The following is a 14,010-nucleotide window of genomic DNA, read 5'->3' as shown; positions in this document are numbered from 1 at the left end:
CCAAGTGACTGGGGAAGCGCCACGTGTGGTCCCCAAAGCAGGAGCACCACTCAAGGTCAGGCATCTGTGCTCCTCTGTCTTCATCAGCGTCACCTCGACACCTGTCGTTATTCTAGTGAAAACATTTCCGGAGCACGTGTGCACTATTGTTTTTAAATGTCATTTAAAAATTAATGACCTGATAAATAAGACACAATAATAAGTGTTGGTGAGGATGTGGAGAAATGGGCACTCTTACACACAGCTGCTAGGAATGCAAATGGCACAGCTCCTTTAGAAAACAGTTTAGCAGTTCATCAAAATGTTAAACAGTTATGCTATAGCCCAGCCACTCCACTCCTACACATATACTCAGGAGAACGGACAGCTATGTACACAGAAAACTGGTACAGGGGTGTTTGCAGCATCATTACTTATAATAGCCCCAAAGTGCTGGGTTGTCGAAAAAGTCATGATGTATTTTTTCTGTTTTTCGTTGCAAAAATGCCTCATGACTTTTACGACAACCCAACAGTACCAACCCAAACAACCATCAGCTGATGAACGGGTGAACAAATAGTGGGTTATCCTCACAACAAAGTATTTGCTGCTAAAAAGAAACGAAGCACTGCTATATGGACTGTGTATGTCCAGAAGAGGCAAACCTACAGAAAAAGAAAGCAGAGTGGGTGCCGAGGGCGGGGGCGGGTGAAACGGCAGTAACTGCTGACAAGGGTTTCTTCTGGGGGTAGAGCAAGTGTTCTAAAATTGACAACTCCATGAATATACTAAAAAACCCACTAAATGGCCCACATTAAGAGTGAATTTTATAATATGTGAATTGTATCTCTATAAAGCTATTAAATAAAAAATTTAAAAATTCACTGATCTCTTTTGGAGGGCAATTTGGGGCAAATTAATGTTCTTTTTTCAAAAATGCAGGTGAGTGGGAATCCTGGCTAACTGCTGACTTTGGTCACGCACTTGTTAATACCACCTGACAGAACAATCATCTATGGGCTCTATTGCTGATGACAGAGGCTAAAGAATTAAAATGAAGAAAGGACAGACCCAACCCTCCAGGAGATAATTTGGCCATTTTTTGATTTCGGAATATATCAAGTAAGTTGGCATACATGATAAGCTTAAAAAAGACAACTGTGAATACCTCAAAGAGCGAAGGGCTTAGGAAGACAGACAAGAGGCAATGTGAACTTAAACGGTGAAAGCAGCCCAGGCGTTTGGACTTACGGGGCTCACATAAACGCCTTGGTGGACGTCTCCAAACTGGCCCTCTCCGATACACCGCCCAAGCTCAATTCTTTCTCTTTGAATCTCGTAATCCCTGGCTGCAAAACAGAATCCGCACGTCAAAAAACACTTAGGAACAATCTTACAAACGCAGAAATAACACTTGACACATTTCATTTCATTATCATCCATAAGTAGAAGTTTTATCAGACACGTTTTTCTATGAAAACGCTTTAAACATAGTGGAATTCTCTTAAACAGCTTGTTAAAAGGAGTTTATGTAACTGCTATGGCATTGGTTGAACTACCAAAACAATGAGTTCTAGTAAAGGTAGATTTTTGGGGATAGTTTTTAATGTCTGCTTTAGTTTACATCTATTTGATAGTTTTCTAAATAATTTCTCCAAATAATAAATTATATGCTTAATTAATGAGCACTATTAGTTCAGGTATTAATATATGCAGGCTAAAAAACATATTTAAAGCAATTATTTTACAAATAACTAAAGTTTGTAAATATGGAGGCAACAAAAATTGTCATGAGTCTTAAAAGTTTAAGAGTGTTCCACTTTATTATAACCCTATCTTGGTATTATTCACGGAGCTAAAAGAGTTTAAAGAGGTAACTTCTAAAAACTAGTTTCAAAATGAGATGACTTGTAATCAGGTTGAATATATTACATAAATTATGAATATTTTATATTTTTGAGGGCATTTGCCTCAAATTAATATATTAAACTGTTGATTTATATATACAAAACCCATTATTTATGGGCTGTTGAGGCTCATGGAAAGAAAATACCCCTAGGAACCGAGTAGCTTGATTCCAATCCAATTAATTACACAGTACGAATTTTGGCTTCTTCCCATCAGGAACGCCATCCCACAGCCCATACTGCACATGTCCCATTAGTGTGACTGCCAACAGAATACGATGATGGCTGAATAGTTTTCAACTCTCTCCTCGGTTTATCTAATTATAAATCATGTAGAAAATTTAACCCAAATTTTAGATGGTGTTTTCCTCTTTAAAATCACTTTAGCTAGTAGTTCCATTGATTTCACAGCATGAGTAAACCAATGAAAAATAGTTTAAAAATAAAAGTTAACTGAAAATGGAAACATCCCGTATCATTCCATAGGTTGCAATTGCAAGCAAATGCAGTTATTTTAAAGGAATCCTGTTACCTTCATCTATTCCATAGCTTTCTGTATCGCAATTAAGAGAGAAAAAAATTGAAGACCTTGCTTAGAAATAACTAATAGCAATTAGGTGAACAACAATCAACTCGGAGAGTGCATTTCAATAATATTTACTTTGTTAAATATTTTAACACAAATATGATTAAAAAAAGGACTAGACATAAGTAAAAACTACATCTCCTCAAGTTAACTCGATGTGATGTAAACCACCTTTAAGGTTCTCTCTCATTAATTTCTATATGATAAACTCATTTTGTGGGGTCTGGAGAAAAGTTAGCCAGCCATATTGGACATTTACTGCTCAACTCTAAATAATAAACATACAAATACAATTTTGGATTTTCTCCAGGAATGTAAAAATGACTAAATGGCTAACCAAAAATTCCAACCTAAATTTAAACATTTCTCCAAATTGCTGCCACAAGTCGAACACGTACCCACTGAAGTTTTAGCTTTTGCCTCTGTTTTGAATCGCTCTCTACTACAGAAGCTCTCGAAAGGGTCCCCAGTGTTATGCACGCCCGACAGGGACAGCTGGTTCTCCTTGTTTTGGTAGCATCTCCTCAGTGTATATATAGTAAGTCTGGATTTGAGCATCGTTTGAAAGATTTACACGACAGGATAAAGCCCCCAAACATTTCTCCTACAAACATGTACCGCTCCACTGAAATCAGGATGTCAGTGGTTGAATTATTTCGGCCTCTAAGGCTGTATGGTGGAATCACAATTGGGCCTCTTTAAAAGGTAGGTTTACAATTTTTCTTATGTGAATGAAATTTCAAGGGCATCTCCAATTCAAGACCTGGGATAAATACTCCAGCTCGAAACCTGGGGCTTCTAGTTCTCCTCAACCAACAAGCAGCACAGCAGAGAGAAACAGAGAGCTGCCATCTCTGGAAACTCATAAGGAGTCTCCCCGCTGTGTCCCACACCTCCCACCCGAGCTGTACGGGGCTGGATGAGGGGAGTTTTTTGTAACTGGTTAGGCAAGGGCCGTAAAGAACAACATTTCAGCGGGGAAACGCAACTCACTGAATATATGCATTTAAAGAGTTGAATAAAAGATGTATGTACTTAACTTGAATAATACTCATTTTCTACACAGAGGAAATACTCTAATCCATAAAGGTTATATTATCACAGAGCCAGAAAGAAAGAGGACAAAACACCAGTAACTAAACTGACTCACTACAGATATTTGAGTTTTAGGCACGTAAAATACAGAATTCTGAAGGCTGAAAAGAGTATTTCTGTTATGCATTCAATGAAGTATTAAAAATAGCTCTAAAAGGATGGTAAATATGTAAAACTTATAAATGTGAGATATTTAAAAGTTAAATGTCTGTCAAATCAGAATGAAAACAAAATCAGCAGTCTACTTACTGGAGGGCATAGTGTAAGTGTCTTCTTCGTCTATAATCTCAGCATAGTCGTCTGTTTCTGCAGGAAAGGAAAGGGTATGTTGGGAGAGGTTAAGTATTTGACCTCCTGGCCTTTAATATAATTTGAAAGGCAAAATGGTCTTTCTAAATCCTCTACTATGCTGTCATCTTAAAACATTATTACTCAATTTTTGCTCACACATGAGTCATTTATGGAAATAAAAGTGACATCATGGCCCAGTGTGTTACAAGACACAGACTTGTTTCTCAGAGAGCAAACAGAGCTAACACAGAAAGCCCTTGTGAAAAACAGAAACACATGAAACAACCATGCATATGGTTCAAGTCCACCCATCTGTCCTGAATGCACCACACTCCCTCAACTGCACCAAAAATGGGTTTAAAACCCACCGTGTTTGCTGGGACGTCTCCAACCGAGACAGGGATCTCCACACACAGGGTCTGATATTATTCATAATTAGACTCTCCTGCTTAACCCAAATGTCCTCCTTGGGAAAACAAAAAATGGCAGCGACTTTTGAGGAGATCACTGGACTAACTCATTTCACTTGTTCAGGGTGAAAGCAACCTAAGAATTTATCTCTTGTAACTTTTTCACTCAGATATTTGAAGAGTACACACTAATGTCAAAGGGTAACAGGCCTACCAAAAAGAATAAAATGAGACGGAAGAGCACACTGAGGTGAGTTCTCTTCTGAGAGAAGGTCAAGGGTCCCAGTGTCTCCACCTCTTCCTCTCAGTGACCCAGCAGCTTAAAAATGCACCACACGACAGACAGAAGGGTTACTGCTGACCCATTTCCCCGCCGAGGACTGCCTTCTTTTGCTGGTCTTACTGAGATGTAGCTGACATGTAACACTGCATTCGTCTGAGGGGGACAATGTGACTATGTGAGATGTACGCATGTGTTGCGAGATGATCCCCTCAATGAATTCAGTGAACACCTATCACTGATATTTTTGGGGCAGATGACATGGTTGTGTTTAAAGGGAGTCCCCTTCTTCTAAGATACACATACGGGAGTATTTACAGGTGGAACGGTATGATCCTTGCTGGTAAGGAATTTAAGGCGACGGGATGCGAGTGGGGAGGCCAAGAGTTGGTAACTGCTGAAACTTGTGATGGGCAGATGGGGTTCATTATACGAGTTTCCGGTTTTCATGCCTAAATTTTTCATAATAAAAAGTTTTTTAAAAATCCACCACCATATTAACGGGGGGAAAACCCACGTGAAGGAAACCGCACCCACTCAGGTAACGCTCCCGCTGAAACACCTGGAAGAGGGAAACCTTTAGCTGCCGCATGCGTGAGGGTTTACGCTGCTGGGCCGAGAAGGAGCGGAGGTCCTTTCTGAATTATCATTTAAAGGGAGTTCTGTTTTGAGAACTTGACCTGGCGGCCACTATAAACCGCAGAGAAACTAAAAGCTAAAAGTTCTTTCTTCTGTGCTGCCATCATTACTTCATTCAGATATTAAAATTACAGAAACCAAAGAAAACAGAGACTGTATGTGTGTGTGTATATATATATATATATATATATATATATATATATATATATATATATATATATGGAGTTGTTGGAAGAGTCATGATGCATTTTTGCAACAAAAAAACAGAAAAAATACGTCATGACTTTTCCAACAACCTAATCGTTTGCCCTCTATAGGACACCAATCCTTTCACATACTGCTATGGTGATGACTGAGATCAAACCTAAGGGCTCCTGGGAGAATTCATTCCTTCATTTGTAATCATCATTAAAAATGATTCAAGTTAAAAACAATTTCAGCTGGCAGAACGTAAACTCAGTTAATTCTCTTTAAGACATTGAGCAAATATAAACTATTCGTAAGTCCGATGTAACAGGTGGACAATCTACATTATTCTTACATGCTTATAAATAATACTACATACAGGATTAAAGAAAAACATCGAATCTTCCCCAAACCTTGCAGTCTTTTATTTCTTTATTTTTCCCTCTGCACCTACTCTTAGTAAATCGCCATGTTCTAGGCTTTCGTGTAAGATGGCTTAACAAAAGACATTGTGAAAGGACACCTGGGGACAGAGGGAGCTACTCCGGCACCTGTGAGGAGCAGGACTAAGTGCCAGTGCAGGAGGACACGACTCACAGCTAGGACGGGAGCGCCGCCCGTGACACACAGATGTTCGCCACCCAGCTACTCTCTCGATCGCGTAACTTAACAAGCTCAGCTTCGTGCCATTCCCCTCAGGAAGCTGAAGCGACTGACACTGGATTTCCCCCAAGGACGCTGCCCCTCCTGCCTGTCCTCACACAAAGCACAGCCCTTTAGAGGAAAGGGCAGAGCTGATCCTGTGTTGGCAGGACAGGGGCCTGAGAGCCACTCACACGTCCATCCACTCAGGACTCTGTAACGGTCCCGGCATTTGGCCTCCTGCTTCGCTAAGGAGATGTTATGGCCAATCCACAGCACAGGCACTGGGGGGCCCACGGCCGTGGGGGTCACTGCCCGCCCATCCTCAAGGCCCTGCGGGGAGCAGGTGTCTGCTGACCATGGAGAAGGTGTGAGACTGCCCAGCAGCAAAGCAGTGACTCTGACGGAGTGAGGGCTTACCACGCGTGACAGCTGGCTTGGGCCAATTCTGCCTTCAGCCAGTGTCACCTATCCAGAGACCCCTCCTCAAGCTAACCTGCCCCCCACGCCATTACTCTTAATCACGTTGCCTGATTTCTCGTCCTCGGTACCTGTCACCTCCAGCTACCTGGCAGCCCTTGGTTCCCTGTCCATTGCCTGCCCCCTTCCCAGAACGGGGTCCTCATGGGAGTGGGGCCCTGTGTGTCTTATCGCTCTGTTCCCAGCACCCAGAGAGTGCCCGGCACAGAGAACGCACTTGGCAAGTCCTTGCTGAACAAGAAGAACGAATGCACTGAGGCGACACAGAGAGTGAACAACGTGTCCCGGGGACACTGGGCAAGGGAAGCCAAGTTGCCTGTGCGAGGCTGAGTGGTGAAGGGGGAGCCGTGATGCTCGGGACAAGGCACACACCACACGTTTAGAGGTGACCCACTTGACCTTGAGAAGTCACCGCCCGTCTCTGCCTCAGCTGCACCCTCATGTGTAAACAGAGAACATGTGTCCCTAGGGTTGTTATGAGGATCACAGGAGGTGCGTTAGGGCTGAGGCGCGGCCCTGCCCACACAGGTTCTTCTGCCGCTTCTGGGCTCTGGGGACAAGCTGGCAGTGGGTGGCACTGGGCCTCCACCTGCTGAGGCTGATGCAGCTGTCCTGGTCTGACTGTGATGGGTCCGGGGCTGCCTCTTTTTATAAAGCCCTCAGTGGAGATAACCAACCTCTGAAACACTTCTGAAGCAGTAAAAATAAATAGCTAATATGTATCAGGCTAGCACACAAAACTGATTTGGGAAAAACCAAGCTGCATACACTTCAATTAATCCACAGGCACCAGGAAGAACCTATGCTTTTTTTCCTTTGCAGTTCTGGGAATTCTAGATAAAACCTTTCGGGGTTATCAAGGCTATCCGGGAATTCTTCACAATGACATTTGGGGTACAGGTGTGTGCACTGAGTGGTAATGGGAACGGAGCGTTTCTGCTGCCATGAACGGAGCTTGTGAGTCCCCTGAGCGGGCTCTCACGGAGCAGAGTCAGCACTGTGGAAGGTCAGGGCCTCTGAAGTGTCACTGTAACCTCCGCTCGCTGCGCTTCTCCGAGAGCTCTGGATACTGATTTGGTTCTATCCTCTCCTTTGCTTTCCTGGCTTTTAGGATTATGGATAGTATGGCACTGGTTGGAGAGGTATTTTACACACCCCGGGGCCTCTGGAAAATCGGGGCGCAGGCGAAACTGCCTGGGCCTCCAAAACAATGGCACGGCCCAACGAAAACATAAAGGGGAAAAAAAGGCAGCGTCAACGCCCTGGGCACAGATGGAGCAGGCAGGTCTGTGTCCCCACCGAGTACTGAGGATGGCAGCTGGCATTCCCGAGCGCTTACCCCATGCCACACACGCTCTGCACAACCCCGTATGCTGGCACTGAATCCCTGCGGAAACCCTGAGGTGGCACTGTCATCACGCCTGCATCACAGGCAGGACACTGAGGCACCTGGAGGACAGGTGAGTTTCTCACGGCCCCACATCTATCATGCGGGAAGGCTGGCATTAGAGCGCGCTGGCTCACAGACTTCCACATGCTGACGGGAGACATGGACTGTCCCCCAGGGATATTCTGAGGACACCCCCACTCCCCCCACCCCCGGCACAGCTTTGCTCTAGGGCTGCTCACAGAAAGGCTGGCCTGGGCCTATGTGTTTGGGAGATAGTTAATTTCAGGATCCCTGGCCCAAGAGTTAAATATTTCAAAAACAAACAACAAAAAAAGGAGACTTCTAAGAGCATGGACAGCATTATAATTTGAAAGGCTTGGTATCACGATATGTGGTAAAGTAAAAATGACAGGGAGACATATCAAAAGGACAGACACCCCCAGCTCAGAAGTGAGGCAGGTGCTAAGTTCTCATATGGAAGCAGGTGAAAAGAGACACAGTCAAATCACTACTGAAAGTACGGACACGCACAGAAAGAGCAGGGGCCCTGGGCGGGGTCAGTGGATGACGACCCGTCATCAGCTGCTTGCAAATAAAAGCAGCCTTCAGGCTCCCACGCTTCTCAGATGCTGACACCTGCCGACTTCCCCCAGCAGAGGCCGCAGACAGTGCGACTCTGTCACCGCGCCTCCTTGGCTCACCTGGCAGGAAACGGTGGCCCTTTCCCTGGGTGGCGCTGGCGGTGGCTTGGACACCTGCATTCTGACACTGTGTCCCCCTGCCTGGCCTCCCCGGGGCCCTCAGAAAGTGTGATGAGTCACCGATCCCGCAGGGTGACAGGGTGACATCTGCAGTGACTAGACGGCTCCGGCAACTCAGGGGGACTAACCAACGGCGCGGCTTCTTGCCCAATTTGGGGAGCCAGGCTCGCGCTTAGCCCTGTGCCCTGGGGAGCAGCGGGAAGGGTTCTTTCCTAGGAAGCGAGCAAGGGCCCGGCCCTGCCCTGTGACACCAACTAGCTTATTCAGCTACGGCCTAGCCGAGGGCCGGCCACCTTTCCCCGCACAAGGCCAGACAGTGATATTTTAGACAGTGCTGGTCACGGTCTCCAGTGAAAGCCCTCAGCTCTGCCGTCACAGCACTGTGGCTAAGAGCCACAGCCAACGTGTAAATGAACGGTGTGGCTGTGTTCCAGTGGAACTTACTATGGACACTGGAATTTGAGGCTCATATGGTTTTGATGCCACAAATATTATTATTCTTTTGATCCGCTCTCAACCATTAAAAATGTAATTATCATTCTTAGCTCGAGGGGCGACATAGAAACAGGAGGTGGGCCCTATTCGGCCTGGACTAAGTGACCAAATGCTTAAGGCTCAGCTTATCCGGCTGTTGAATGGGAACAAGCACTTGCCCCATCGAATGAATAGTTCTGGGAAACTCAGACGTGGGCAAACGCATGGAAATGCTTTCCTTCCGTCCATAATGTGGTTGTACCACCTGCAGGCCTCTGTGTGAGTCCGTATGCTTTCACAGTAATCCCTGTAACAAGCACGGAGCTTCACAGACGAAGACACAGCAGATGGACAAAGCAATTCACTCACGATCACTCAGCTCGTCAGCTGGTGACAGGACGGGGCAGTGGGGGCGCGGGAGAGAGGCTGGACCTGACACCCGGCCACTCACTCGTCATCCAGCAGCCGCGGCTGGTCAGTGTCTGAACCCTCCAATGGCCAGTTTCCTCGCCTGCATAGCAGTGAACACAGTGCCCGGTGGCATTGTGGATGCCTGATCTGGGAAGGAGGGCCCGCTGCAGAAAAGGGAAGTCCCAGGAAGCTGCGGACATGCTCCTATCATGGAGGCAAGCTAAGCAGTGAGTTTGGATCTTCGGGCTTAAAGTCCCAGGAAGATGACACACTCTCCCAATGTCAAACTGAGTTACGTGCTTTCTGTGCTCATTAAGCCTAAGTTATCAATCCTACCGCAAAAGTGAGCACAGATGAAATCTTCAGTAAAAGCAACCTTTCAGTTAATCATGAGGGAAAAAATGCACCTCCCAATCTTACTCCTTTTGTCTAAGGCAGCCGGTTCTCAACCTGTGGGTCGCGACCCCTTTGGGGGTCGAACAACCCTTTCACAGGGGTCGCCTAAGACCATCAGAAAACAAAAAGATATTTACATTACGATTCATAACAGTAGCAAAATTACAGTTATAGAGTAGCAACGAAAATAATTTTATGGTTGGGGGTCACCACAACATGAGGAACTGTATTAAGGGGTCGCGGCATTAGGAAGGTTGAGGACCGCTGGTCTAAGAGTATAGTTTCAGGCAGCCCGTGCACAAAGTAAATGGAAAACATAAGACGCTAAATGTGACTTTTCAATTTCTAGTTTATTAAGTGCTTTCCTCAACTGCTTGAACAAGAGCCACTGTCACCACAGCTGGGACTTCTCAAATTAGTTTGTGTGCCCTTACTAGTCAGTTTGCATCCTTTGCTGTCCACCGCCTGACTCCCAAACTAAGGATTACTGTGTATATGCACCGTACTTGAGAAATAGTGTGTGGATCACTACCATTTACTGCTTCCAAGTAGGACTAATTTCGCTGAATGATACTATTTGACAATTTCTCTACAACTCTGAAGTTTTAATAATGAAATCTAGAAAACCCTCTACGAATATATGCAACTCAGATTTACCACTGAGATGTGCTAAAGTGACAGTTGTCCTTCCGCATCAAAGCCCTAAGCGATTTTTAGGTCGTTTGTTCACACTGTTATTTTTCATGCTTGTTCTCTTGGCTCAAATCTCATTTTGCCTTTCACTGAATGCTGAACTATATTTATATCAATAAATAATTATCTCATATTAGTAACATGAATGTGAAAATAAATTATTACCGTCCCCACTAATTTCATCTGCAGATCCAGGTGGCATGCAAAGAAAGGGGGGTGGGTAGGAAGAGAGGGAAGGAGAGAGAGGGAAGGGGAGAGAGGAAAAACACTATTAAAATGACAAGTAAATCAAAGTGTAAAGAAAACAAAAAATTGCCCCCCAAGGTCTAATTCAAAAGGTAAAAGAAAGACTGCAGCAGGAAGTGTGTGTACTTGATTTAAGGCATTACTCCTAGTTTTAAGCTGTCAACACGTTATACAAAGTTAAATAGCAGCGCTGTGTTTAAGTCGGTTTCTACCATGCTAAGCAAAATTAACTGCATTGCCTCTCACAATGAAATGCTCAAAATGGCTTCCACCCCCCTCACTGGGAATTTGTATCCTCTTAGAGAAAAACGAAAACAGCTGGTCACGAGTGCGTGTGTCCAAGGATGGCCAGGGGACCAGCCCTGACGGGGCTCTCCCGGGGAGCCCAGCACACGAGCCTCGTCCAAAGCTCTGCGGACAAGTCACGTTTCCGTTTATGTAATGCAGCGTGGGAAGAAGTTCTGTTCCATCGTTACAAATACTCCACTTTCCTAGAACCCCCTCTACTCTACAGCACCCGACCAGCTGCCCCGAAGCACAAAAGCAGACGGCTGGGGCCGCGCTGGCCGTTCACACCCCTTGCCTGGGCCGCATGCTGTGACAGGGAGCCCACGCTGCAAACATGGGTCCTGCTGCCTCTGCGGTGCCACACAGACCCGCAGACGAACCCAGAGCACTACGGCTTGCCCTGCCATGCATGTAAAATCTGCACACGGGCCAACAGGCTTCTGTCAGCAGAGCGGCCCGAAGACCTGCAGGGAGCCCTCAGCACACACACAGACACCGGTAACGGTGTGCTCTGCTCAGGGCAGCTACAAGCGTCCAGTTAGACCCACTGCTGCTTGGGCGCAGGGTTAGTAAGGGCCTGTGCAGGGGTGAGCGCAGTACCGGCAGGAGGAGGTTCGTGGGCACAGAAGAGCAAAGGGAGAAAGCGCCTAGCCTTCTTAACTTTATGCTGGCAGGGGCTGACTCCTTTACAAAGAGGCGGGGAGGAGAGAGAAGAACAGAAACATTATTTCAATACAAAGGAAACTTACGTTACATAATAGGGTATACTATAAAAACAAACACAAGATTGCAATGCTTTATTTGACTACTGACACAGTTTCTCACTATGACTGACTTGGGTTTTAAAAAACATAGTAACATTTTTAAATGCAATTTCCTCTTTTAGCAAAGATTAGCACTAGATACAGAAACTTTTCTCAAGACATAGGGAGTCTCCCAGCTCCGCAGAGCCAAGTGAGGTGCAAGGTAGCTTTACAGATAACAAATCCAAACAAAATGAAACGACAAAAAACAAAGACCAGTAAATAATTCAAGGAACATCCAACATTCAACCATAAAGACAAAACTGCAGAAAACTAGCAGATCCTGATTTGGGAAAGAGCTTTATGAGCAACTTCCCCCAAACCATCAGCAAAGACACAGACTCACAGTCAGTGGACGCCTTACACAAATCACCTTCACATAAGAACTGGTGATGAGGCTGTTTGCACACACAGGTTGCAAAGCCCCTCCCACAGCATCCTTTATGCATTCACCCCCTCATTCACGCACTCCAAACTCATCTGAAAGCAGCTCTGTGTTAGGGACCTGCTGGGTCACTTGACACATCCCAGCCCTCCAGGAGCTCCCTGCACAATTCGAAAACAGCGCGACGATTACAGTGTGGGTGGGAAGAGCATCAGCATACCAAAGCGAAGTCCAACAAGGGACAGCGCAGCCCTTTAATATGCAGCGCTGATAACAGGTGACACAAAAGACATAGGTAGGTGGCATGAAAATGTAACCACAGGCCCACAGGGACCCATCCAGAAAGATCAGGATGTCAGGTGTGGGCCCAGGGACAGCATGGGTCAGGATTAGGGGGCATAACTATGGACGTTATCAACATGTTAGGAGCAGAAATGAGAAGTGAAACAAAATCTAGCAGTATTTTCAGACGCTATGCTGTGACTCCCACATTTAAGGCAACATCGAGAGCATGGCGAGGTCCGTCCACGTGGACCAGCACGTTCCTTCCATCTTTCCTTGCACACACGAGTGAAGCACAGGCGCTCTGACCAGACCGCTCGACCCTCCTCCTCCTCAGACATTACTTAGTTGATGATGTTGAACTCTATCTGAGCCCCGTGTTCTGAGAAAATGGTCCTTCTAGCAAATCATGCTGCCTGGGGTGGTCATGGGAACACCCCTGCCCTCAACAGTGTTGAAGCCCCACACGTTCCTAACGATGCTCAGAAGGGAAAACGCCACACAACAACAACAACAACAACAACGTCTGGCTAGGGAGGTGAGGTGCTCATTATTTAAAAACGGGTAAATGAAGGGAAGAATAGGCATTTCTCTTCAGCTGATGAGGGTAAGTTGTCTCTGGAAGTATTCCAGCTAAATGACCCAGGAAGAAATGGCACAGCTTGCAGGTCGCCCCTCGGAAACCCAGGCATGAGCATCAGTGGCTGCCGAAGCCATTAGGTAAAAAGCTCCCAGGGACGGTGACGGATGCATCACAGGCTCACCAAACCTACCGACGGGTCTCAGTCACAGAGAGAGACGGCCAGGTGCCATGTACATCACCACGACGTACTCTTGTAAAATAAAAATTCACTGAGCCCACTCTGATCAAACGTCTCTTGATCCTAACGATACCTTCTAAGAAATACAGGGGCCTGAAAGGAACGCAGTCCACATATCAGAGATGTGATCAGCCAGATCCAGTGTGGGGAACAACAGCGTGACACAATTCTTCAACAAACAACCTGCGATCAGAAAAAGAGTCCTCCCCGACAGATACAGGAGACAGGAGGCGCAGCAAACCAAGTTCCACCAGCTGTGCTTGTCTGACTCTCAGATGCCTTAAAACGCCCAGCGGGGGACCTGTGCTTTTGTAAGGCGCGGAGGCAGAGGTGAGCTCTGACTGGCTCCAAGTTTTTAGCCACTGGATCTGGGCGATGAGTACTTGGGAGGATCATTACACAATTCTAACACTCTGTACACGTTTGAAATTTCCCATGATAAAAAGTTAAAAGAAAATGAAACTTCCAGGGCCGGCCGAGTGGCGCGATGGTTAAGAACTGGCTTGGGATGCCAGAGGGCCCCGGTTCGGATCCCACATATGAGGGCCAGTGACACTGCCCTCCA

The 14,010-nt window shown here is 46.0% G+C and overlaps 1 protein-coding gene across 18 annotated transcripts in view; it reads right to left on the bottom strand.

Annotated features, from left to right (window-relative positions):
- The window catches only part of PTK2 (protein tyrosine kinase 2), a 188,561-nt gene that overhangs the window by 57,725 nt on the left and 116,826 nt on the right, over positions 1-14,010 (bottom strand). For 10 of the 18 annotated variants that reach the window (XM_019657844.1, XM_019657843.1, XM_019657827.1 and 7 more), the window contains 5 exons: positions 11,755-11,838; positions 10,786-10,803; positions 3,817-3,873; positions 2,419-2,439; positions 1,231-1,328 (listed from right to left, as the gene is read on the bottom strand). In XM_019657844.1, the coding sequence (XP_019513389.1) occupies positions 1,231-1,328; positions 2,419-2,439; positions 3,817-3,873; positions 10,786-10,803; positions 11,755-11,838 (278 nt within the window). The remainder of the gene's footprint in view (positions 1-1,230; positions 1,329-2,418; positions 2,440-3,816; positions 3,874-10,785; positions 10,804-11,754; positions 11,839-14,010) is intronic. The other 8 variants (XM_019657840.1, XM_019657841.1, XM_019657842.1 and 5 more) reach the window with 5 other exon arrangements.

This window comes from Hipposideros armiger, unplaced genomic scaffold (assembly GCF_001890085.2).
Source record: "Hipposideros armiger isolate ML-2016 unplaced genomic scaffold, ASM189008v1 scaffold_280, whole genome shotgun sequence".
Taxonomy (NCBI): domain Eukaryota; kingdom Metazoa; phylum Chordata; class Mammalia; order Chiroptera; family Hipposideridae; genus Hipposideros; species Hipposideros armiger.
The sequence above is the reverse complement of the archived record's forward strand: the minus strand, read 5'-3'. Positions and strand labels throughout refer to the sequence as shown.